Source organism: Chelonia mydas, chromosome 5, assembly GCF_015237465.2.
Source record: "Chelonia mydas isolate rCheMyd1 chromosome 5, rCheMyd1.pri.v2, whole genome shotgun sequence".
NCBI classification, from domain to species: Eukaryota; Metazoa; Chordata; order Testudines; family Cheloniidae; genus Chelonia; species Chelonia mydas.
Window position 1 is genome coordinate 40,381,057 of NC_051245.2, and position 27,751 is coordinate 40,408,807.

A 27,751-nucleotide genomic window follows, 5' to 3' on the forward strand; every position below is an offset into this window, starting at 1 on the left:
ATTAGTCTTCAACATATTAGCTGGCGCAATGAGGAAATAAAAAGTGGGGTGTGTGTGAAAATTACAGGAGGAGTAAATCGAACAGTTTCTGACTCCAAAGTACAATTTTTCTCAAGACAGCTGTCAGACTTTTAAGTCTTCTACCATTCATTCAAAAGGCTTGACAGTCAGGGTTTGGTTTAGATTTACAGTTCAGTGGTCTCTGTCCTATCTGAAACCTAGTGCACTAACTTTTCCCTATAATTATATTCTGTTTGATCTTCTGCTACAGATGTCTGGAGAGTTGAGGGGGTTATTTTTGTGTTCATTATTGGAACTGACAGTCTTGAAAAAAAGTCTTATTCACGGCTGTGAAATATTCTGTAAGTGTTTTAAGACATTTCACATGTCATTGAGTATCTTCCAAGGAAAAAAATAGTTTAGCTGTACAAATCAAAAAAGGAAGATACTGATCAATATTCTTAATTTTGTTTTGTACACTATTAAATTATCAGTTGTTATTAATCAATATCATAGAAATGATGTACCCAAACAATTGGAATAATTAAGGTGCATATTTGTCACACTGACATTCTACAACAAACTGTTCAATTGGATATATAAAGAGTAGCCTTAGGCTATTCTAGATAATATTACTTTACTTTGGTGTTTTTCCTTATTGGCAAGAAGAAATCTGTTTATGGTAAAGAATTTTGAGGGGGTTTTTGCTTGTTGCCACAACACTGAGAATGTGATTTGTAGCTTCCTCAGCCTGGGAGACAGGACAAAACAGGAAAGTTGTCAATATGACCATCAAACTACAGAACAGTAGTTACAACAGATGGAGCAATGGTGCCTTCAGGCAACATCATTCAGCATCCTGTATGTTAATCTTAAGTACTAAATGAAAAAGTAAAAAGGGTTGAGACAAAGATGTGAAATATCTCTGACAGCTGGAATCCTTCAAAATAAAAATGAGATATTTGTCATTTAACTTCCCGTAACAATGTTCTATATGATACCCTTAATCCTGAATCAGTCTTAATTCATTCATTCACATGACATATGTCCAATTGAATATGTAATACAATTGCCTTTTCATCCAAATCCTTCTTTTTCTACTTCCCTGTTACTATTGGCCATTCTACTTTCCTACCAATTTCTCAGGCTTGAAATTTTGTCATTATCTTTGCCTCCCGCCTGCCTACTAACCTACACATTTATTTCAAGAATAACTTTACTCCTCCCTGAAAAGAAAAAAAAGGATAAATTAAATTAGTTCTATTTTTAAAATAAATAGAGAAATGTTAATATGATGCATGCTAAATTTTGTTAGTAAATCACTCTGATTTCATTACACCCTCTACCTTCCTTCATTGGAACTGTTTAAATTGTAAGCTCTTCAGGGTAGGGGCCTTGTTCTCATATACTTCTGGAAAACCACTTGCCTATATAAATAAAAATAATGAAAAACATTTTCCCTGGTACCAAGAAGCAAATTTTAAAAGCTAACAAATCAACCATATGTGACATTTCACTGTAACTAAAAAAACAGCTATAATAGTAAGAGATTAGCTCTTTAAATGGTCAAATAAAACAATATAATAATAATATAAGCAGTTATATAATGTTTTTCACCCCTAGTTTCTCAGTGCTTTTTATAAAGGTTTATAAATATAATTTGTCTCAGCTTTACAGATGGGGAAATTGAACTGTAGACAGGTTATATGACATAATTAGGACTGCCTTTACATGTCTTAAATTCATATATATGAGCCTGAATTTGTGGGATAAGGAACAAAATAGCCCTAATTGTGTCTTGTTTAACTTGGCCTATTAAATAGCTATCCCCAATCTAATAGGTCTTTTTTTTGCTTATTTTGTGCTGTATTGGAAGTGTCTTTGATCAAATAACTTTTTGTTTATTAATTCTTATGACATTTTAAGCTAAATTATCACATTGATGCAAAAAGATGACATTTTAATAAAAACAAACTCCGATTATGAATTTGGGAAATTTTAAGACTAAAATTAGTCATCACTATGCAAGGTAAACATAGAATCGTAGAAATATTGGGCTGGAAGGTACACGAAAGAAGTCATCAAGTCCAGCCCTTTTGCTCTGAGACAGGACCAAGTAAACCTAGACCATCCCTGACAGCTGTTTGTCCAACTTGTTCTTAAAAACCTCCCATGATGGGGATTCCACAACCTCACTTGGAAGCATATTCCAGATCTTAACTATCCTTATAGTTATGAAGTGTTTCCTAACATCTAACTTAAATCTCCCTTGTTACAGATTAAGCCCATTGCTTGTCCTTCCTTCAGTGGACCTGGGGAGCAATTGATTACAATTCTCTTTATAACACCCTTTTACATATTTGAAGACTGTAAGCAGATCCCTCCCTCAGTCTTTTTTTCTCAAGGTTAAACATGACCATTTTTAACCTTTCCTCACAAGTCAGGTTTTCTAAACCTTTTATCATTTTTGTTACTCTCCTCTGCTCTCCCCAATTTGTCCACTTCTTTCCTAAAATGTGCTGCCCAGAATTAACTGAACACATTACTATTGCTGAGGCTTCAGCAGTGCTGAAAAGAGCAGGAGAGTTGTCTCCCATGTCTTACATAAGATGCTTCTGTTAATACACTCCAGAAAGATATTTGCCTTTTTCACAACTCTATCACATTGTTGACTCATATTCAATTTGTGATGCGTTGTAACACCCAGATCTTTTTCAGCAGAACTACCACCTAGCCAGTTTTCCCCCATTTTGTAGTTGTGCATTTGATTTTTCCTTTCTAAGTCAAATACTTTGCACTTATCTTTACTGAATTTTATCTTGCCAATTTCAGATCAATTTCACAATTTATCAAGGTTGCTTTGAATTCTAATTCTGTCCTCCAAAGTGCTTGCAACCCCTCTCAACTTAGTTCCTTGTGCAGATTTTATAAGCGTATTCTCCACCCCATTATCCAAGTCATTATGACAATATTGAATAGTACTGGACTCAGGACTGACCCCTGTGGAACCCCACTAGATAGGTCCTCACAGTTCGACAGTGAACCACTGAGAGCTACTCTGAATAAGAGTATAAGAATGGGCATGCTGACCAACGGTCCGTCGAGCCCAGTATCCTGTCTTCTGACAGTGGCCAATGCCAGATGCTTCAGAGGGAATGAACAGAACAGGTCAATTTATCAGGTGATCCATCCACTGTCATCCAGTCCCAGCTTCTAGCAGTCAAAGGTTTAGGGATATCCAGAGCATGGGGTTGTGCCCCTGACTGTCTTGACTAATAGCCATGGTTGGACCTATCCTCTATGAACTTATGTAATTCTTTTTTGAACCCAGTTATACTTTTGACCTTCACAACATCCTATGGCAATGAATTCTACAGGTTGACTGTGTGTTGTGTGATGTACTTCCTTTTGTTTGTTTTAAACCTGCTGCCTATTAATTTTATTCGGTGACCACTGGTACTTGTATTATGGTGGGAAGGAGTAAATAACACTTCCTTATTAACTTTCTCCACACCATTCATGATTTTATAGACCTCTATCATATCCCCACTTTAGTTGTCTCTTTTCTGAGATGAACAGTCCCAGTGTTTTTAATCTCTCCTGAAATGGAAACTGTTCCATACCCCTAATAATTTTTGTTGCCCTTCTTTGAACCTTTTTGAATTCTAATATATCTTTTTTGATATGAGACAACTAGGACTGCACCCAGGCATACCATGGATTCATATAGTGGCATTATTTTCTGTCTTATTATCTATCTCTTTGCTAATGGCTCCTAACATTCTGTTAGCTTTTTTGATTGCTGTTGCCCATTGAGCAACTGTTTTCCAGAACTATCCACAATAATGCCAAGATCTCTTTCTTGAGTGGTAACAGCTAATTTAGATCCCTTCAGTTTGTATGTGTAGCGGGGATTATGTTTTTCCAGTGTGCATTACTTTGCATTTATCAACTTCGAATTTCATCTGCCATTTTGTTATCCGGTCATCTAGTTTTGTGAGATCCCTTTATAACTCTTCAAAGTCAGCTTTCAACTTAACTATCTTGAGTAATGTATCATCTGCAAACTTTGCCACCTCCCTGTTTCATCGCCTTTTTCAGACCATTTATGAATGTGTTGAACAGCACTGGTCCCAGCACAGATCTTTGAGGGATCCCACTGTTTACTTCTGTCCATTGTAAAAACTGACCACTTATTCCTACTCTGTTTCCTTGTCTTCCTTGAGTGCTCAGGTTTCAGAGTAGCAGCCGTGTTAGTCTGTATTCGCAAAAAGAAAAGGAGTACTAGTGGCACCTTAGAGACTAACCAATTTATTTGAGCGTAAACTTTTGTGAGCTACAGCTTACTTCATCGGATGAAGTGAGCTGTAGCTCACGAAAGCTTATGCTCAAATAAATTGGTTAGTCTCTAAGGTGCCACTAGTATTCCTTTTCTTCTTGAGTGCTCAATCATCCAGTGGCCCTTCTGGGTGTTTGGCAGGCTTCCTGCTTCTGATGTACTTCAAAACAATTTTGCTGTTAGTTTTTTGTCTTTTGGTAGTTGCTTTTCAAATTCTTCTTTGGCCTGCTTATTTATACTTGACTTGCCAGAGTTTGTTCCTTTCTATTTTTCTCGGTAGGATTTGACTTCCAATTTGTAAAAGATATATTTTTGTCTCTATCTGCCTCTTTTAGTCTTACTGTTTTAATTTGTGGTATACGTGTAGTTTGAGCTTCTGTTATGATGTTTTAAAAAAAGTTTCCTTGAAGCTTGCAGGCATTTCACTTTTGTGACTGTTCCCTGTAATTTCCATTTAACTATCCTCCTCATTTTAGCATAGCTCTCCTTTTTGAAGTTCAGTGCTACTGTGATAGGTTTCTTTGGTAATTTCCGCCCCACAAGGATGTTGGTTGCTATTATCAAGCAGTTCAGCTATATTCAGTTCTTGGACCAGATCCTGTGCGCTGCTTAGGACTAAGTCAGGAATTACCTCTCCCTTTGTGGGTTTCAGGCTAGGTGCTCCAAGAAGCAGTCATTAATGGTATCTAGAAATTTTACCTCTGCATCTCATCCTGAGGTGATATGTACCCTATCAATATGGGGATAGTTGAAATCCCCCATTATTATTGGGTTTTTTGTTTAATCTCCTTGAGCATTTCACTGTCACCATCATCATCCTGGTCAGATGGTTGGTAGAATATTCCTACTGCTATATGCTTGTTGTTCAAGCACAGAATTTCTGTCTAAAGCTGTTCTGTAGTAATGTCTATGGCTTTCAACCAATTGTGCACCCACCTTCTAGTAATTTTATCTGGACCATATTTCCCTAGTTTACTTAAAAGAATGTCATGAGGGACTGTGTCGAAAACTTTACTAAAATCAAGATCTGTCATGTCTACGCCTTCCCCCTATGACCAGGCCAGCAAACCCGTCAAAGAAGGAAATTAGGTTGGTCTGGCATGATTTGTTCATGACAAATCCATGCTGGCTATTCCTTATAACCCTATTATCCTCTAAGTGTTACAAATTGATTGTTTAAATAATTTGTTTCAGTCTTTTACCAGGTATCGCAGTTAGGCTGATTGGCCTATAATTCCATGGGTCCTCTTTGTTCCCCTTTTTAAAGACAGGTATTATGTTTGCCCTTCTTCAGTCCTCTTGGACACATCATCCAGGAGTTCTCAAAGATCATTGCTAATGGTTCCAAGATTGCTTTAACTAGTTCCTAGGATGAATTTCATCATGCCCTGCCAACAATTTATCAGAATATTCTTTAAGCTGTTCTTTCTTTATTTTGGCTTGTATTCCTTCCCCCTTGTTAATATCAATTGTGTTGATTATCTGTTCTCCATGAAGACTGAAGCAAAACAAGCATTAAACAACACAGACTTCTTGATTTCATCAGTTATTAGCTCTCCTTTTCCCACTGAGTGGAGGACCTACACTTTCCTTCATGTCTTTTGCTTCTAATGTTTTGAAAGAAGTTCTTATAGCCTTTTATGTCCCTTACTAGGTGTAACTCCTTTTGTGGCTTAGCCTTTCTTATTTTGTCCCTATAAGCTTGCAGTGCAGGTAACCAAATATCCATTAATGTGAGGAGTTATACAGTCATTCCAAATGAGTGTCAATAAAATATGTATTCCATAACATACCATCATGTATTCTGATATTATTACATATATTGTGCAGAAAATCTCCTTTAGAACTGTTTTAGAGGGTTAAAAAAAAGTAAGGACTCTTTCATATACCTTCACCTAAAACCAGGGTGTCTTTGTATCATGAGTAAAGCTGTACAGGCCTGGAACGGAAAGAAACTTACCTGTTTGTAACTAAAAAATGTTAGAAACCTCTAACTGTGATCTAGAATAAGAATTTCTATTCATACTACAACAGGATTTTAAATTAGCATATATATACATCAGCATAAATTAGCTGAATTATAGAGTATCAATAATGAGAGCAAAAATATCACAATTGATCTGCTTCTTAGTAAAGAGTTATGCACAGGTACTATACCAGTTTAATTTGTTACCCTCTTTGCTCCTGCCTTGATCATTTTAGTTATAAGGCATGTCATCTGGATACCCATATTTCTCCTTTTCTTTCTTTTTTCTTTTTTCTTGTTTTGTTTTGTTTTGTTTGTTTTTTTAGTTGAATTGTATTAACAGATCTTGTGTGAATTTGTTCACTCTTTCTGGTGGGTTCTAAATACTGTAACAGAACTTTTCTGATTGCCCTGAAAGCTAAAATCTCTGCCCAGCAGCCAGCTGACTAGCCAGGTTAGATGCTAAGCAGATGCAGAAGGCTACTGTGGTGAAGGAATCCTTTCCCTCAAGCCACAGAGTGGCCTCAAAACCTGGTCTAGTTTATTGGCTGAAGTAGGCTCTGCAGCCTCATCCCCCACGGAACAGAAGACAAGAGGACCAAGTAGCAATGGAACCCCAAACCCTGCCTCTCCCCCAGAACACCCATAGCCTAGCCTTTCGTTCCCCACACATACTGCACTGCAGAAGGTCCAAATGGATTTTTACACTATGCAAGGGATAGATATTTCTTTTCACCTGCAGGACATTCCACATCCAGCCCATCCCATTTCATAGCCAGAGAAGCAGAACCTGAATTGTAATCTGTTTGTAGTATTTCTTATCTAGATAGTTAGGAATCCTTTGAAAGTTATTCTAACAAGTTAGCAATTTCCTTTGCAGTCAAGAACTAAGGATTGTTTTAAATAGTTGTTGATGGTGTGTGTATAACTTTTGGTAACAAAGCATTCACAAATCCTCAAATATGACTGTAAATCATACCATACAATCTAGCAAAAAGACAGTTGAATTTGAACAGATTCTAAATGACAAGACCTTATTACTGCAATAGAAGTTCCAATTATCATATCACAAAAGACTTTCACAGACATCTTTGATAGAGGAAGTAACTTCCCCCTCTTCACCATGGCAGTCCTAATAAAAAGATTGTCCTTTACAAAATTGTCCTTTACAAAAAGTCCACTGTATAGGGCAAAAATGTATGTTATGCATTTTGTTTGCCAAACTGTGATGTCTTTACTTGTTAATTTTTCTTTGCACTATGTGAGAAATATTTCAACAGCACTACATTTCTATGCATTCCAGATGGACCCTAAGGCAGGATTTAATCCTGATATCACAGATGCACAATAATGAAAGGCAGTCAGGCCTCCCAGCTGTTCTCAAGCTGTTTGCTTGTTCATTTTGGCTGGAAATGAAAATGTATTGAGGGACGGAGGGAGATGTGTAAAAAACCTATTTAACCAGGTGACTAAATCTCTCAAAAGACCAAGAACCAGTGAGCAGCAAAACCAGACAGGTGGTATGGCTACTTGAATGCCTTCTCAAAGGATTTAAATTTGACACCCAGCAAAAGATTGTTGTACTATGAATTTGGTTGTGCTTCTGCATGAATTTGGTTGTGCTTATCCAGTATGTTTTCCATTTTGTTGTAGGATTGTACTTTGTGAAAAACAGTAGTAGCCAGTGTTACTGACCTCAGAGATTTGCGGGATCAAATCAAGCATGCTGGGCTGGATGCTTTGATCTGAACTGTGAATGCAGACTTCACTTTGCATTGTCATTGGCAGGAAGATAGATTATCTAGTCTAACAGCTTTTTCGCTTCTAAACTTCATCTGCTGCATATGGGATATTATTTTGCAAACCTGTACTGAATTATCTATGTAAAAAAACAAACATTACCACAACACCTGAAACAATCAGGAACTTTTGGCTTGGGCGGTCAGTTATCTGTGTAACAATGTGATCTTATTTCTTTTACTCTTGTCTTCTTTCCCACCCCTTCTCTCTATTAATTTGTCTCAGACACTTGTTTTATATTGTAAGCCGAGTCTGGAAAAGTACATATGTGCCAGTATTCAAAAAGGGCAAGCAGGATGACCTGAGGGACAGTAGAACAGTTAGTTTGACATCAGCCCTAGGCAAAATAATGGAAAAGCTGATATGGGATTCAGTTAATAAAGAATTAAGGGATAGGAATATAATTAATGTCAGTTATATGGTTTAATGGAAAACAGGTCTTGCTAAACAAACTTCATTTAATTCTTAGACAAGATTACAAGTTTGGCTGACAAAGGTATCTGTGTGGATGTAATATACTTAGAATTTTGTAAGAATTTGACTTCGGCGTGACATTCTGAAGAAAAAATTGGAACTATGCAATCTCAATATAACGTACGTTAAATGGATTAAGAACTGGCTAACTGACCAGCCTTAAAAAGTAGTTGTCAGTGAGGAATCATCATTGAATGGGTTTCTAGAGGGTCCTACAGGGATCAGGACAAGACCTGATGCTATTCAACATTTTCATCGATGATCTCAAAGTAAATATAAAATCATTGCTGATGAAATTTGGGATAATGCACACATTGGTGGAATGGTAAATAATGAGGGGGACAGGGCACTCATATAGATTGAGCGGGATCATTTGGTAAACTGGAACCACAAAAATGATTTGAGGGTGGAGAGAGTGCCTTACAGCAAAAGACTTAAATCAGGGGTCTCAAACTCAAATGACCATGAGGGCCACATGAGGACTGGTACATTGGCCTGAGGGCCCCACCACTGACCACCCCCTCCTGCTGCCCCGGCCCCACCCCCACTCCACCCCTTCCGTGAGGCTCCGCCCCTGCCCTGCCTCTTCCCACCCCTTCCCTGCCCCCATTCCAACCCCTTCCCTGAGATCCCCACCCCAACTCCATCCCCTCCCTGCCCCCAGGGGGTGCAAGAAGGGTGCAATGGCAGGCTCAGGGCAGGGGGTTGGGGTGCAGTAGGGGTGTGGGGTGTGGCAGGGGGCTCAGAGGGTTGGGGGGCAGGGTGGGGCAGGGGGGCAGGGTGCAGGATGCGGCAGGTGGCTCAGGGCAGAGGGTTGGGGTGCAGGAGGAGTGCGGGGTGCACCAGGGGACCCAGGGCAAGGGGTTGGGATGCAGGAGGGGTGCAGGGTGTGGCAGGGGGCTCAGGGAAGGGGTCGGGATGTGGGATGCAGCAGGGGGCTCAGGGCAGGAGATCGGGGTGCAGGAGGGGTGTGGGGTGCGGCAGGGGGCTCAGGGAAGGGGGTTGGGGTGCAGGAGGGGTGTGGGGTGCAGCAGGGGGCTCAGGGCAGAGGGTTTGGCTGCAGGAGGGGTTCGGGGGGCCGGTCTGGCCCAGCGCGCACTGGGGGCAGGGCAGGCTGGCTCCCTCCATGCCCTGCTCCCGCGCCGCTCCTGGAGGCATGGGGATCTGTGAGGAGCGGCCAGGGCAACACATAGACCCCTGTGCCCCACCTCCACTCCCCCAGATCCCGGCCACTTCCTGGAGTGGCGCGGGGGCAGGGCTGGGCCGCGTGTTTGAGACCCCTGACTTAAATGGTGAGGAAGTTATATATCCAAAAGCTTTTCATAAGGTGTTTTGTCTGGTAATTCTGAAGACACGACAAGCCTGTAGACTGATATTAAATCACAAAGTATACATTCACAGCACTTGTTTAGCAAAAAATTTGTTTTCTATTTCAGAGGAAGAAGCTGATCCAAACAGCATTGTTACAGAGTATCTACAGGAGAAGAAAAAGTACGAAGATCTGCGGAAGCAGCAACCAAAGAAAGGGATTTCTCGTGAAGATCAGGTAGTTGCTTAAAATAATAAAACTGACACTAAGGAAAATTGTTTCACAGAAAACTCTGGAAAAGTTTCTTATCTCTTCAATTGTATTACACAAAATCTCACTCCAAGAAAAAGGTTGGCTTAATTCTTTAAAAAAGAGGACTCAGTGATCCCTTATGTGGGTTATTCAGCCATAGGTGCTGGGAAAGTCTGTGAAGTTTCCAGTCAGTTCTTCAGTCAGAACATCAATATTGCTATGCTTGAAAGTGCCATGAGTTTGCCCCAAAAAAAATTCGGGAGAGAAGGGTTATCCACATAGATAACGAGGAGTCTCTGGTGGCACCTTAAAGACTAACCGATTTATTTGGGCATAAGCTTTCATGGGTAAAAAACCCCACTTCTTCAGATGCATGGAGTGAAAATTACAGATATGCCATCCCTCTGCTGCTGCTACACATACTATCATGTCTACACTGTTGTTTCTACTCACACTAGGGCAAATATATGTATGCGAGCAGGGGAATCACACCCCTAGCTCATAGTGTAAATGTCGCTTAATGCATATGGTCACAGCCAGTGTCACTACTGTTGCAAAAAGTTTCCCTTACGTTCCCCTGCTCTCCATAACATTTACCTTTTGGCCTGATTTGTTACATGCTTGGTCTCTGTCCAAAATTGACTTTTTTATTACGTTTTCAAGCGATTACAACCATGTTGTAGTTTTGAAATGGACAAAAATATGTTTTCTCTAATGTAGAAAGAATATTTTTTCTTTGCTATAACAAAAAAGAGAGAACATTGCAAAATCAAACGTGGTTGGTGAATAAATGTACTTTGCTAAGTTTAAAATAGATGTGGCTTTTAGATAACAAAATTTGGAATATTTTAAAACATGAAACTGTGAAGCAGAAAATAACATATATCCAAGATACATACATTACACTTTACAAATGTATTTATTTGGATACAAAGGTTAGGGGTCTACTACTGACCACCTAACCAGGAAGAAGACGTGGATGAGGCTTATTCTTAAACAACTAACAAAATAATTTCAAAGCACAGGACTTGGTTGTGATGGAGGACTTCAACTACCCAGACATCTATTGAGAAAATAACACAGCAGGGCATAGATTGTCCAACAAGTTATTGGAATGTATTGGATACAATTTTTTTATTTCAGAAGGTGAAGAAAGCTACTAGGGGACAGGCTGGTCTAGATTTGATTTTGATAAATGGGAGGAACTGGTCGAGAATTTGAAAGTGGAAGGCAGCTTAGGTGAAAGTGATCATGAAATGGTAAAGTTCATGATTCTAAGGAATGGGAGGAGGGAAAAACAGCACAATAAACATAATGGATTTCAAGAAGGCAGACTTTAGCAAACTCAGGGAGTTGGTAGGTAAGATATCATGGGAAGCAAGTCTAAGGGGAAAAACAGTTCAAGAGTTGGCATTTTTTCTAAGAGACATTATTATGGACACAAAAGAAAACTACCCCACTGTGTAGGAAAGATAGGAAGTATGGCAAGAGACCACCCTGGCTTAACCAGGAGATCTTCAATTATCTGAAATTCAAAAAAGAATCCTACAAAAAGCGGAAACTAGGTCAAATTACAAAGAATGAATATAAACAAATAACACAAGTATGTAGGAACAAAATTAGAAAGGCCAAGGCACAAAACGAGATTAAACTAGCTAGACACATAAAGGGTAACAAGAAAATATACATTAGAAGAAAGAGGAAAACCAAAGACAGGGTAGACCAATTACTCAGTGATGGGGGGAAAAACAATAACAGAAAATGTGAAAATGGCAGAAGTGCTAAATGACTTTTTTGTTTTAGTTTTCACCAAAAAGGTTAGTAGCGATTGTATGTCTAACATAGTGAATGTCAGTGAAAATGAAGTAGGATCAGAGGCTAAAATAGGGAAAGAACAAGTTAACAATTATATAGGTTAGATGTCTTCAAGTCATCAGGGTCTGATGAAATACATCCTAGAATATTCAAGGAGATGATTGAGGAGATATCTGAGCTATTAGTGATTATCTTCGAAAAGTCATGGAAGACGGAAGAGATTCCAGAACACTGGAAGAGGGCAAATATGCCAATCTGTAAAAAGGGAAATAAGGACAACCTGGGGAATTACAGACCAGTCAACTTAACTTCAACACCCAGAATGATAATGGAGCAAATAATTAAGCAATGAATTGGCAAACACCTACAAGATGATAAGTAACAGCATGGATTTGTCAAGAACAAATCATGTCAAACCAACCTGATAGCTTTCTTTGTCAGGATAACAAGCCTTGTGGATGGGGGGGGAAGCAGTAGATGTGGTATATCTTGACTTTGATACTGTCTAGCCTGACCTTCTCATAAATAAACAGGATGGTGCTACTATAAGGTGGGTGCATAACTGGTTGGAAAACCATTCCCAGAGTGGAAGGGCATATCACACACACCTTTCCCTTCTACTGGGTCCCAGTACTGCTGTTGGGATGCCATTGCCCTCATCAGAGAGTTAACAGGCGAGGGAAAGGGGATTGTTTCCTCGGTGTACCAAACATGAGGCACCCCGGTCTCCTTTCCCATCTTCTTTGAGATGTCTCATAGAATTGTAGAAGATTAGGGTTGGAAGAGACCTCAGGAGGTCATCTAGTCCAGTGGTCTCCCAAGTGGGGTGTGCACTACAGGAGGTGCGCTGCAGGAGGAGCGCCGCCGAAGGAGTGCCACCGGCACGGCAGCAGCAGCACTCCTGGACCTTAGATTCTTCGGCGGCATGCCGGCAGCAGCTCGGCTCTCCCTGCTCCGTCTTCGGCAGCTCTTCTTCTTCTTTTTTTTTTTTGCTTCCCCAGAGCTAGCCCTGGGGGTGCGCAATTCAAAAAGCTTGGAGACCACTGATCTAGTCCAACCCCCTGCTCAAAGCAGGACCAACACCAACTAATCTTCTCCTAATCCACTTCTAATTCCAGTTTATGAGGGAGCCAGACCCCCTGTTGAACCTGTACTGGATATCTGCTAATGCAACAAAATGAATTTTACAACCCTTAAAGTGGCCAAGGGTTTTCTTTCCCCTGCTCGCACAGTGAGAGGAGGGAAGCAACTTGTTTTCATCCCTCGAGAAAACTGTGGAGCTATTATGTTCTGCAAAATCATTAGTTCTGAAATTGTTCTTCTCTCTCTTTCCCCTCCCCCTTTTCTTAAACAGAAAATATGGACATTAAATGCAACCGCCCTTCCCAAACAAAAAACCTATTGTTAATGCTACACTAAAGTAGTGAAAGAACTCATAAGCCAGGAAGTTCCCAAAGATAAGGTTGCTTGCACAAGGAAACTTGACTACATTGCACATTTGTGATATTTTCTGTTTCTGATTCCCATTTTTTAACTTTTGGGGAGAGACTTCAAAAAGTTTTCTTTTTTACTTTTAGAACTAGATTTAAAAAATAAAAGCAGTCATACAGAGGTGTTTTACCAAATAAAATAACAGCTGTAAGTGACTGTGATTATGATATACTGTATCAGTACAGTTACAGCGGTGATACTCAGGCTGAGGCTCGCGAGCTGCAGGTGGCTCTTTAATCTGTCTCCTGTGGCTCTTTGCAGCACATGCTGTTAAAACACTGTGTGATTTAGTTATTAACCCAGCTAAGTTATTAACCAATTGTAGTTGATAAAATAATAATACTTGGCCAGTTATTTTGCTGTGAGAATTTTTTGTGAGATATATGTGTATATATATACATACACACACACACACAAAATATTTCCACTCACATACTGTTACAGTTTTTTGAAAATGTTAGTACAGAATTGGAAAAGTTGTATTTGCACTGTAAAATACAGCATGTCAATGTCAACGAAGTTAGGACATCAAAGCCTGAATTATTTTTAATTTATTTCATTGATTTCTTCACTAGAGAAAAATGACAAATCTCCACAGTAAAATTGTCTTCAGTAGTCTGCGTTGTTTATTGATTATCTTACTCTTAGTAAGTAACTGCTCCTTTAAGTAAATATGCTTAAGACATTGTAGATGACTGACGAAATTTCATAACCTATAACAAATTCCTTACATTACTTCTAGGTATTAATATTTATAACTCTTACTAATATACTAATAGCAATATATAGTTTGTTTATATCCACTTTCATAAATTATCTGGAGGTTGTTCTTTGCAGGAGGATTATTAATTTATCACCTATTGTTTGTTAAAATTATAGGAAATGACTTTGAGTGACCACATTAAAAGCCAATGGTTTCATTCAGTTGGTTACACCGCACCTTGCATCCCAACACTTACATCATATGGTCATGTCAAAAAGGCAACATGGTAGTCACTGATGGGGACGGGGAATTTGTGAACAGTGTGGGAGTATCTTCCTCAAATATGTTTTTTGAACAATTTCTTATCCACGTCAACTAACTACTCCTCAAGTAATCCAAACATAAGTGTACTGTGTATTTTATTATTACAAAACTTCAGTAAAACAAAAGATATTTCATTTCAGACGCTGGCGCTGCTGGACCGATTCAAATCAAAGCTAACTCAGGCAATAGCAGACACTCCTGAAAATGAAATGTCTGAACCTGAAGTAGAGGATGATGAAGGATGGTAAGGATTTTTAATGCATTATATTAGGGAAGGGAAAATCTGACTAGGGAAAAATAAGGCCTACTCCAAATTTTCACCCATCTCTGAACCAGAACCTTTTTTCAATTTAGTAAGTCTTTTTCCCCCCCATCTCACTTACCTGTAGTGGTAGGTTCTCTTCTGGAGAAGGTCAGAGAGTCTGCTTCCCTATTCCTACTTCAGGGCCTCTTCAGGAGGCAGCAAGGCAGTTCGTTTTCTTTGCCAGTCACCCTCTCCCCAAAGTAAGTAGCAGGAACCAGTAGCATCTCAACTGAGATTCTGTTTCCTTCAAATTAAGTGCATGTCTATACAGTTATTTAATGCACAGCAAGCCAGTGTGGAAGTCTACAGCACACTAGCCTGCCATGTTCTAAATGGCTATGTGGATCCTGCTGCTGTACACTGAAAGTTCCCTAGTATGCTTTGATCTACTGCTGTTTTGAAAAAACTAGGGAACTTTTAGTGCAAGGAACACATGACCACTTAGTGTGGAGCAGGCTAGAGCATTGTAGATTCACCCCCTGGCTTGCCGTGCACTAAATCACTGCATTGACAAGCCCTTAGTGATATTCTGTACTTTAATCCCATGCAAGTTTACATTACCTGCATCTGAAATTCCATAGCTAATGTAATCGTACTCACTCTGAAACATACTTTTCAGAAGCTATAGAGCCACCAACTTTGCAGTGAGCTAGTATAGCAGGATTCAGCTAAGTGATATCAATATCTTACTCCCTTGTTGCTGCTTTGGAAAGAAGGGAAGAGCAGACAATGCCCCTTTGAAGAGGCTGGTGTGTAGCATCAGAATTTAGGGGAACCATGACCTACTGGTAGGGATGAGGTGTGACACAAGGAAGAAGAGAGCCAGGAGCTGTCAGATTATGGGTAGTAAGAGTAACCTTCTAACTTTTAGATATTCATGTGAAACTTTTGCTCATCACTCCTTTATATACTATGTCTATATGAGTAAAGTATTTATGCTTATGCCAATCTGTGTAATAGCATATTTATTATTTATCTTGACATGTATTAGCACGATATATAAATATATTAACAGAAGGAGCCACACTGGCATGCCCCATTCCTACTGCATTTTCCATTCCTGTCACTGGGAGTTGATTTTTGCTTTACTGTTGACTTTGGGAAGTCCTGACTTCCAGAACCATATACTCATTTCACAAGGGGCATTTCTTCTACAGAAATATATGGGCCAGTATCATTTTACTGTTATGATTATTTCCATGCTTTTTGACATAATGGTACTTTTGAAATACCTAAGTTTGTTAGTTTAATAAGCCAGGAAGCACATCCTCAGCGAGTGTATACCTCAGGGGTGGCCAAACGGTGGCCCATGAGCCACATCCGGCTATTTTACCGTTAAAGTGCGGCTCACAGAGCCCCCCTACGCTCCCATCCATTCTCCATCTACCAGACCAGGGGACTGCAAGGAAGCTTGGGACCTCTGCCTTGCAGCGGGGTGGTGGGGTAGGGGCTTCTGCACAGCAGGGATGGGGGTCTCGGGGCTTCATCCCATCAGGCACCTCCCTCAGGGCTGAAGCCCCAAGCCCCGGCCCCCGGCACGTGTGCCTTGACTCTCGAACTTCGAAGATTATCGTATGCAGCTCAGAGGGCCAATAAGTTTGGCCACCCCGGTATAGCTCCACAGACTTAAAAGGAGCAATGACAATTTATACCAGTTTTGTGTAAATATATGTCACAGTTCAGGGCAACTACATCTGTATTTCCTCTCCATGGTCCCTCAAGGGCTCCCAGTCTAGGCTCCCGGCTCCTCAGCTGTCACCTCTCTTGGGCAGAGACCTGCATCTCTATCCCTCCTGATTGGGGTTTTTCCAGTCTGCACAATTCCTTGCCTACACTGTGATATCCCCAGCAAGCCAGACCACCAAAAGGCCAGTGTTTGTGCTTTGCTTTCTTTCTAGAGGTAATGAACAGCGCAGTTGCCTGTAGTTATAATTTACCACACAACACCTCTTTATAAGCAAGCATGTTTATTCTTGAGGTGAAAGCATTACAGAGAAAACATATTAAACCACAAAATAACCTCCACACATGCTAAAAAGCTTACCAGAAGTCAACCCAACTCCAACCTGGGACTGTGGTAGGTGTCAGTCCTTCAAAATCCATGGCTTTTCCCCATGGTTATAAGTTTATAACTGTCTCAGATTCAGAACCAGAACCCAAGCTGAACAGAGCAGCCATTTTTTTATACAGCTCAGGCCTCTGAACTTGGTCTTCGGTAACAGATAATCAGCAGACAAGACCCTCTCCACAGGGCATAGTTTCAAAAGGTTGGAGCATTTGAATTCACTTCCCCCTACATATTTCCCAGGAAAACCACTTAACACATTCTGTTTCAGAAGTGTGTTTCTTGTCTGGCACATGGTTCAGTGTAGTCCTTTGAAACCCCTGGACTCACATCTGTCACATCTCCCGCCTCAAGAAGTTACATACAATCCTGGCCCATAATAATACATAAACCTTTAAGTTTGCACTGGCAAGGTCTGCACTCCTGTAGTACACAAAGTGGAGCAATGTAGATAAGCCCTAAGCAGTATATAAACTATATACATACACAAACTAACTAGAGTGTTTTGGAAACTAAAATTAAACTTTGGTTTTTTGGGAGAAAGGTTTGCTCTTTTCCTTTTTTTTCAGTGTCCTCAGCTGGACTGGGTGATTTGATCCAATTGTGGCAAGTTCACATTAAAAATTCCTTCTCTCTTATTTGCAGCCCACCCCTCAAAAGGCAGTGTTTGTACTTAAGATGATTTGTAGTAAATATTATGAGTGCATGGCATGTGCTTGTGTGATAGGCATTCCTAGGCCGTTTTGTCGGTCATGGTTGCTGCTTTTAAGGGAAGTGAAAGCTAGCCAGTATGCTGTGCTCTACTGTCAGGGTGTGTTATCTGAGGTAAAATTATTGTCTCTAAGATATTTTTATGTGTCCACATCAGTGGCCACACATTGAGGCATAATTTTCATTTTCTGTCAAGATAGAAACCATTACCAATTTGTTATGTTTCCTTTTATTTGGCAAACTTTTCTCTTTGCATTTTTGGCTGAGCTGCTGTATTGGCATGGAGCACAGCAGACATTTGGGTACTTTTCAGCAGCATTCTACTTTTTTATGCAAAAAAAGAAATAAAAGAAATATGACTCTATTGTAAATAGTGTGCATGGTGTTTGATAATTATTACCAGATTTTACTGTCTAACAAGGCAGTTGAAGAAGTGTTGTTAAGAAAGCTAAAGAGAAATATGTGATATAGTTTTAATTTTAAATTTAAGAATCCTTACCAGGACATATACTGAGGTCCCTATAATTTTATGACTGTTCTGTGGCAGTGATTACATGTGCTGTCTGGAGCAGCAGAATCCATTCTTCTCTACAAAATTCAAGGAGTCTCAAATTTTTACAACCAGCAATGGACCCTATCTGTAGCCATATAATTCAAAAAACCTTCTACTACATGTTAATACACCATACATAATGATAGAAATAGTACTTTTATGACCATATCTATGAAGTCAATAGGCCATATTGTGCTTTAGGTTTTGGCAAGAAAACTCTCATAGCACCTAGATGCCTAAGTCAGATTGCTTTGGCTGAAGCTTGTAGGTGGTTCTAGGTACAGACTTTGGTGGTTTGCACAGAGACTGCAGTTTTTGCATTGGTTGATGGTGGTATATGAGGATCAGATGTCCATGCCGATATTAAACCTATCAACTGCCCTCAATAACATTGATCATGAGGTCCTATTGACTTACCTGCTGACCATTGAGAAGGCCTGACAGCCAAACTGCAGCTTATTTACCATTAAAGTGCAGCTCGCAGAGCCCCCCCCACACCCCTCCATTCTCCACCTACCAGACTGTGGGGGGGGAGCTCAGGACCTCTGCCTTGCAGCAGGGTAGAAGGGTCTTCTGCCCAGCGGGGAAGGGGGTCTTGGGGCTTCTGCCCAGCAGGCAGCACCTGCTGGGGCTCAGGGCTACAGCAGGAGTGGGGCTGAAGCCCAAGTCCCGGCCCCCGGCAGATGTGCCCCGGCTCTCGAACTTCTGAAGGTTGTTGTATGTGGCTCGGAGGGCCAGTAAGTTTGGCCACCCCTGCCTAGAAGGGAGCAGGTGGAGCTATGCCTTCATTCTTTTCTCTCAAAGATCATCAAGGGTACAGCAGCAGATAGAACAAAGCCAATTATATTGGCTTCAGTTGTTCCTCTCCACAGAGTGATGATGTGTGACTGTTCCTCCTCCTCCTCTAAAGGCCTTCATATGTGGGGTCCCACAGTGATCCATACTATCCCCTCTTCTCCTCAATATCTACATGCACCACTGGGAGAGATAGTGAGATGTGTTGGGTTTGGCTGTGAATAGTATGCTGGTGATACTGAGCTATATATCTCATGGTCAACTGATGCAACCACCACCATTTCTAAATATCAGATCACCTACAAGAAACAAGTTTATGGATGAAGAGCAGCTGGTACAAGCTGAACCCAGGCAAGAGTTAAGTGACAGCAGTCAGAAGGGGAAATGCTTTCAAGAACTAGCCAAGAAGCTGTTTCCACCTTCCATTGAAGGCATACAGCCCCCATTCATCAAAGTGCTATGAAGCATTGGGGTCTGTTTGATTTGGACAGCCAGATAGCAGAAGAGGACCTGGTCACAGTGATCCATACATTTGTCATCTCCACTACCATGGATTACTGTAATTAAAAGTGGCTGAAACTGAATGTAAAGACGATGCACCAGCTCCAGCTAGTACAGAATGTGATTGCCGACCCTCTCCATTGATTAGGCCACTGTGAGCACATCAGAACCATGTTCAAGTCTCTCTAGTTGCTCCCAGTCAGCTTCCAATGACAGTTCAAGGGTTTGGTCCTAATTTTCAAGGCAATTAATGGATCAAGTCCCAGCTACATTAAAGACCTTATTTCAATGTATGAACTGCCATGGTATGCCTGTGCTCTTCGGTACAACACAGATCACAAAGCCTGCACCAAAGTTCATGAGAGCTGAGGATAAAGCATTATCAGTCAAGGGGATCCAGTTATGAAACAGATGAAATGTAGGATGGATCTGGACTCTGAACTGATTCCACCTCCTTCTCCACGCTCCTGGAAGTGTTTAAAAAAAAAAAAAGAGAGAGAAAGAATCTGATGCTAAAAGACACTTTCTCCAGGCCTTTTCGACACTACCTTTTAGGGGCCTATACTACTCCCAGACCCTGGTCCAAGATGCTCTTCGTTGGTGCCAAGAATCTATGAGAAGAGGAAGAAGAGATAGCAGCAGCATTCTCAAGACTGTGTACACTCCTCTTCTGGTTCCAAGAAGACTGGAACCATCAGTCCGTTGGTGCTAAGAGATCTATTGCAGCTGAAGGGAAAGCCTCTGTCACAGGAACCAGATTCTGTGGGGCAGAAGCACATCTTGATATTGGTTATTGAACTCTATAGTGTTGCCCTATTAATTCAGTCTCCTCATACTCCATCACAGGTTCTGAGTCCAATTCCAGGTCTAGAGCCACCATTCCTTGTAGGGAGTAATCCTGATAATTCCTCTCTTTTGCAGGAGGAAATTTCAATTAGCCCAATTTTCATTTTTATCTACTGCTCTGGAAGAACTTAACAAATGTGTTAAAGTGGCAGCAACTCACCTCAGAAGGCAAGGTGTCCACATCTTTCCATATTGCTCATAAAAGCAAAGTTGCTAGAAGAGCTCCAGTCTTCTCTGTGCAACACATGGACAGCTCATTCAATCTCTAAGATTGAGGATAAACCTAGAAAAGTCACAATTCATGATCTCAGCAGATCGTGTCCAGTTACAGGCTCTATTATCACAAAGATCTACCTAGCTTAGCACAGATTCCAGAATATCTTCAGCACTGTCCACTTGATTCAGAAACAGCTTTGAAACCAAACCTTCAAATTGCTAGGCATTTTGTGTCTCCTTGCATTCTGTGTCCTAATTAGAGCTGGACAGAACCTAGCAGTTCAGCACCTAACTCACGCCAAAACCCTAGTGGGATTCGCAAACTAGATATTCCCTTGCCTATGTTGCTTTTGGGGCTCAGTTTGATAAGTGTACTCTGAGCAGTCAGTTCCTGAAAACGAAGAGCCAGGCCTCTTTGACATGCCTACTCTAGCCTGGGGAATCAAAGATAAAATGTTGTTCCAGTTCATGAACACAAAGATAGATTAGAGTCACGTTTGTTCCCCTCCTTTTCAGACTGAAGTCAAGGTACCTTGGCTAGACTGGAAAATCAGGCCCCATATTGGATCTCTCTTGCTAAGGCCATTGATTTACCAAGCTACCTTTAAAAAAGGAATTATCAAAATATTTCTTTTGATTGCTACAGGCCCCTTTAAAGAATAAATTAATGCCAGAGATCTGTATTAAAAACACATTGGAAAGAGGGGGATTTCTACTCTGTTTGGCAAAAAATACATGTTTATTTCGGTCTTTGTATTGCCACTAAGCTGGTAAAAAAAATAAGCAGTAAATCCCTTTCTTTCCTCATCCTTGCCCCGCTCCACCCCAACCCCACGCTGCCAGCATGTGATCAAAACCTCGATCATTTAATTGTTCTCCCACTGTTGAATGTTTGGAAGATTGTATTTGATCAAAATGGTCCTTTTGCCAAAGTTATACTACTTATTGCTAATGCTTCTAGCAGTTGTCCATGCCAGAGAAATACAGTTTTTATTTCTCCATGTCTAAGTTTATTTGGGCCAGGCATCTGGGCTTGGATTTGGCTCCTTGTTCACTTAACACATTCAGAGATGATCCATGCTTTACTCTAGGGATGTCTAGCGTTGCATTTACTGCCTTAAAATCTTATGGTTTATTTATTGCTAAGCTAGTGAAAGATGAAGAAATAATATATTTTCTGTGTCTAACAGCCCAATTTAAGCATCCAAGGTATTGTATACCATTTTTGCCTACATACACTCCCAACATTATCTGGCTTTGTAACATATGCAAGCAACATGCATTTAGCTATATACAGAATTTTTGAGGGGTGGGGGTGTGCTAAATAAAATTTTGAATGTCAAGTTATGAAAACTAGAACAGAGTGCAGTTTAACTGGAATGTGATTTTGTTCCAGGGAAACCCTACCCTCTTCCCCATTCTGCGGCCCACATGATATAGTGTTGCACAGTTGGCTGGGTTCATTTGGGGAGGGGATTTGCTGCCTTCTGAAGTATCAGGTACTGTACAGGCTATTGCTGGAGACAGGATATTAGACTAGATGCATCACTGGTCTGTTCCGGTATGGCAGTTCACATGTTCTTATAGTAAACGCTGTAAATTTTCTCTACATTGGTGTACTGTCTGGGACAAAATCTGGAATTTACTTCAGAGTATTCCATACCGATCTGTTCCACAAGCATGTGTTCTCTGTTTAAAGCCCCCTCTTCTTTCATCAAACTACTTAACATACTTCGTGAGGAGGATAGGGAAATGCAGTAGGTTGTATGTGTGGATTATTACTGATAAGTAGGGCCCTACCAAATTCACGATCCATTTCGGTCAATTTCACGGTAATAGGATTTTTAAAATTGTAAATTTCATGATTTCAGTTATTTAAATCTGAAATTTCATGGTGTTGTAATTGTAGGGGTCCTGACCCAAAAAGGAGCTGTGGGGGGGTTGCGGTACTACTACCCTTACTGCCTTCAGAGCTGGGCAGCTGGAGAGCTGGTGCCATCAGCAGCAGCAGCCCAGCAGTAAGGATGGCAGGTATGGTATTGCCCTACTTCTGCAGAGCTGGGCCCTTGGCAAGCAGCCACCGGTCTCCAGCCACCCAGCTCTGAAGGCAGCAGCGCAGAAGTAAGAATGTCAATACCACGACGCCCCTAAAATAATCTAGTGACCCCCCCCCATGCAACTCCCTTTTGGGTCAGAACCCCCAATTTGAGAAACACTTGTCTCCTCTGTGAAATCTGTATAGTATAGGATAAAAGCACACAAAAGACCAGATTTCACAGGGGAATACCGGATTTCACTGTCCATGATGCTTTTTTCATGGCCGTGAATTTGGTAGGGCCCTACTGATAAGATAGTATATAAGAATCAGATAATTTAATTTGCATAATGAGAATACCTTGATTGAGAGTAAAAGGCTTGGTCTACACTTAAAGGTTAGGTTGACATAGCTACCTTGGTCAGGGCTCTAAACAACCACATCCCTGACTGACACAGCTATGCCGACCTCACCCCATTGTGGACACAGGTAGGTTGATAAAAGAACACTTCAACTTAGCTAACTTTCTTCAGGGAGATGGTGTTACTAAAACCATGGAAAAACCCCTTCCATTTACACTGCCGGGTTATGCCAACATACCTCTGCAGCTGTAGTCTCCATGCTGTAGAGAGAGCCTAAATTGTTGTTGTTTTACATGTTGCTGATTCTGAGGTCATTACAAAACCAAAATAGTCACATTTTCTCACTAGCGTCATGTCTTTTGGACCTAATGGGATTTCTGTGGATAAATGCAGTATCCCAGTAGACTGGTTACTCACAACTTTAATCTTATTTTAAGAGAAAAATAGTACTTAATGACCATGTTGAGTAACATTAAAAAAAAAAAAATGAGGCAACAAGCCACATGTGCATTAGTCCTTACAAATAAAAGCTTTTTTCCCCCTCATCAACCTTGTTCTTTGCGAACAATGGACTATTTGAAGTTTTAACCCCTGGAGATTACATAACGTTGTTCTAAATTCTCAATTTTAATTTTGCAAGAAATACTTTTGTGGTGATAACTGAGAAATCGTGTAATTTGATGAAAATATCTGAGTTGAATATTATGTTAAGAATCCCTGAAAAAGTACTTGTCCAAAAAGGTATGTACATCTTATGCTGCAGGCATAGGAGAAAACACAAAAAAATATTTTTTCTAGGTCCTTCCTTGATATTTTAGAGGACCCATAAATTGCTGGTGTGATAATGTTGTTTTCTCCAGCATCCATTCTGGCAGTGGAGACACCTGGAAAGACTTGTAGTAAAATGAACTACTTCAACAAGCAAGCCTAGGTGATATCATCTGTTCAACACTTCAAAGAAAAATGTTCATTCAGCCTAGACCAAAGTCTTTTCTGCCTCTAAAGGAAGTAGTAACAAGAGTTGCTGATTAACTGATCCAAATGGATATATTTAGTCATTCTTCTGAGGTTATATGCTAAATATTCTGAAGAAAGTAAGTTGATCTGATCTTTCTCCAGTGGTTGTTATATACACTATTCCCTTCCAATGTGCTAGTCAATGCTATGAGACATATATGATCTGACTTTAATACAGATATAAGTTTATTAATTCAATTTTAATTACTTAAAAATTAGGGTGATTTTTGCTCGAAGCATGAACCTTAATAATAACCCAAGATTTTTATTTTTGAATTATCTTCTATTCAGTAATTGTTCTTGTTTGGATTTTAGACACTGTACATCCTTTATTTTAGTTCTACTAATTAGGTTTCACAGTATTGCCTTTTGATAAAGTAAATACACCCAGTTTGCCTTTTTTAATATACTCTCAGCTTTTCAGGTCTTGCAGAAGTAGTGTAGCCCACCAACAGTGTTTAAATTTCACCTTCGTCTAGACTGAAATTGTAATGACAATTTAAGGTGATTTCTGTGAATCAGTATTATAATGATCTGAGGTCAGTCTAAAATCCGAAAAAATATATGCTAGTTCCATCTACTAAGTTAAGGCCAATTTGTTAATGAGCTATGTTTGTTTAAAAGAGGTAAAAACTATTCAATATTGTCTTGGGATATGGAATAATAAAGCCAGTTCCACAAGTTAATCATTTTATATAGAGGACTAAAAACACAATTATTTTGGTTTTAAATTCCTTATCAATATATTATGTGGTGATTTTCTCAGTATTATCTTCAGTTTTCATTTTTCCTCAGTATTATTTCAATAGTCTGGATGATTAGAAAAGCATACTATTCAACAGATGTTGGAAATGTTTTTCTAACCATTCCAGGACATGTGGTACTCACCATGATTAATATTTTTAACATCTTTATGTAGTGACTGGCAATTAATATTCTGCTGTCTGTGAGCAAAAGAGCCTTAATTCATTCTTTTTAATGAAGTTGTCAATTTAGTGAAACTGAGGTAAGGGAGCTGAAATGTTCTGACACAGTACAAGAACTTGGAGGAGAGCAGAGGTAATCTGATAGTGGAGGGAAACAGAGTAAAATGGGGAAGAGGAACACAGGAATGGGCAGAGGTGAAACTAAGGACAGTGTAACGAGACAGATAAAGTAAAATCAGTTGGCAGTGGACAGTTAAGTCACCAATTGAATTACGTGATGATAGATAATTAGTGACAGTGAATTGCAAAACTTATGGAAATTATAAGATGGTGATTGGTAAAATATGTCCATGACGTATGGAAATGTGATATAGGGAGAGACCATATTGCTTCTGTGGCAATGGAATGGGTGCTACTACGGTAGGGGCTTTCATAGCTTGATATTGTGGATGGATGGACAGAAGTCCTGGAGGAATGGTGCACAGGGACATGGTTTTTACAACACCAAGTGGGTCACATAAACAAATGAGACCACGCTCAAGCAGATGTATTCAGGTGAGGTTCAGGTTTGGTGTCCATTGGTCTAGCTACTTATGTGCCTTCCTTCCTCCCTCTCCCCCCCCTTAGTACTCTAGTATCTAAGCGCCTCCCAACCATTTAAGAACAGAGATTAACAATATCTCTCTCTCTCTCTTCACAGCTTTCAGGAAAAATAGTTTAATTATTTTAGGGAGCAGGAGTTTTTGGTGTGTGTGGATACTAGAGTGAAGGGTATAGCATCCAAAGCCAACTGGATAGCTAGATAATGTTAAGATATGACAGATGGGAAATGGTGATGGAACTCCTCTAGAGTCTTCTATTGCAAGGAGCAATAGTGGTGGATAAAGGCTGCCTTACGAACAGGTAGGGCCAGCCTTACGGGTGGCCAAGATGGGTGTCTGCCCAAGGCGCCGTGGTCAAGAGGCTGCAGAAGGGCTGTGCCCACCTGGTAGGCAGTGGGAGAGGATAAAAGGGGCTGTGGGGCAGGAGCCAGGCGCTCACACGCCTCCCCTCTCCACCCTCCCAGCAGCATGACACCTGCAACACCACCGTTGCTCCACCTGCTGCTGCTCTGCCTGCTGAGCGGCCGCCCGCTGCTGGGGAAGCAGTACATAAAGGGTGCTAAAGAAAGTTCTCCCAGGGCCTACCCTAAGGCCGACCCTGGGAACAGTGGACACTTATTGTCTGTCCCAGTAAACTAGGGCTGTGCCTACACTCAGATTTTTGTACAGTTCTCTCACTTGCTGTAGCACCAGATCAGCTCCATTGGTACTAGCAATGGTGGGAGCATTAGTGTATACTGGGCGCCAGAGCAGTTCTAAGAACCGTGTTCTTAGCTGTGGTACATCAGCTTAGAGGGGAGGGGCTGCAGGCTTAGTTTTGTTTTACAATGTATATAACATTTCCTCTTTTAAAACCTGCTTTTTCACATTTTTTTGCCATTCTGGTTTTTATTTTGTTTGTTTGTTTTTGTGTCTCAGTCCTGTGTTTTCTTTCCTTTTCTTTCCTTGATTTGAATTCTTTGCTTGTTTTCAATTTTCATTCTTTTACCCTTTTCTCTGGCTTTTTTCTTCCTTTTTATTTTCCATTATTTGCATTTTGGTCGGCCTCCCCTTTATTCTCTTTGTTTTTGTTACTCATTCTTTTCCTTTTCCATTCTTTACCTTTCTTCCTCAATTTATTTTTCTTTTTGGTCTCTTCTGTTTCTCCTCTTCTTATGCCACCCATTACTCTGCTGGAAGTGAAAAGAGTGCCAGTGAGTTCATTCTTCCAGAACAGCTAACTTCTTTTTCCTAGGAAGAGAAACCTCTTTTGCTTTGATCTGTGGACTCACTCATCTGTTTTGTCTGTCTTTTCATATGGGCTACAATTCTATCTACTGGCTATATATCATGAGGGTGACAGGAGGAAAACGTTGCAACATTTTCTCTGTTATTTATGCTTGTACTTTCTGAACACTCTGATTTCATAGTATTTTCAGGAAAGTTTTATTTTATAAGCAGGGCATAATTTAAAGAAAGAGGAATCACTCAAATATCACTCTGAAAAAAGTGGCGTTTTGCTTGTGGTTAGTTTCGGACTGAAGGAACAAAAACAATACAAGAAAATGAAGTTCCATGTTAGGCTAACAAATTATTTAGAAATCCTTGTAGTTATATCCAAAAGTATACTCAGACAGTGATCAGAATATTATAAATCCCAGCTGTTTTCTCTTTTACCTCACTGACGGAGTGAACTGACAATCTATATAAAATATAGTGATGGTAATTTACAATATTCATGTCTTTGGTATTTATTGTAATATTCATTGTGATGAACTTATTTGATCTAAATGTGGAAGGGATTTGTAGTTTTTGTACATGTTCTAGGCGTGTATATGGCTGCTAGTGGGAGTTTAACTCTCAGGTCTATAGAGGGACTATTGCTAATTAGCATGAGAAAAGTTGTGCCTTGCTTATCTCAGTGCCTCTTGATAGCAGAAGCAACAGCCACATTCTTAGCCAGTCTCTGTTTTGTATATGCACCTACATTTAGGTAAAATTCTTATTTGTGCTTTTAGCTTTAATAAATGTACAATGGCCTAGTTTTGACATGCAGCCATTGGTGCGTACAAATTTTGAAGGCACTCAAAATGAAAGATGGCAGAACTTGTTCCCTTCGCTCTTTGCAGCTGAGTTCTTCACTGGAGCACTTGCCTACCAATGGAGACTTAGATGCTAGGAGACCTTAGGCACCTGCAAGGTTAAGTGGCAGCTGAACGGGGGGGGTTGAGAATGTCGATCGCACCTAGTTGTTGGCACATAAGCCCATTTGTGTGTCTAGCTCAGGGGTGAGCAAACTTTTTGACCCGAGGGTGGGGAAATTGCCACATCTGGGTGGGGAAATTGCATGCAGGCCCATGAATGTA

The 27,751-nt window shown here is 40.3% G+C and overlaps 1 protein-coding gene across 5 annotated transcripts in view; it reads left to right on the forward strand.

The window, feature by feature from the left end:
* The window catches only part of CWC27 (CWC27 spliceosome associated cyclophilin), a 209,690-nt gene that overhangs the window by 171,415 nt on the left and 10,524 nt on the right, over positions 1 to 27,751 (forward strand). For 4 of the 5 annotated variants that reach the window (XM_007058988.4, XM_043546330.1, XM_037902907.2 and 1 more), the window contains 2 exons: positions 10,016 to 10,125; positions 14,614 to 14,717. In XM_007058988.4, the coding sequence (XP_007059050.2) occupies positions 10,016 to 10,125; positions 14,614 to 14,717 (214 nt within the window). Of the gene's footprint in view, positions 1 to 10,015; positions 10,126 to 14,613; positions 14,718 to 16,499; positions 16,646 to 27,751 lie in introns of all 5 variants that reach the window. The other variant, XM_037902906.2, reaches the window with a different exon arrangement.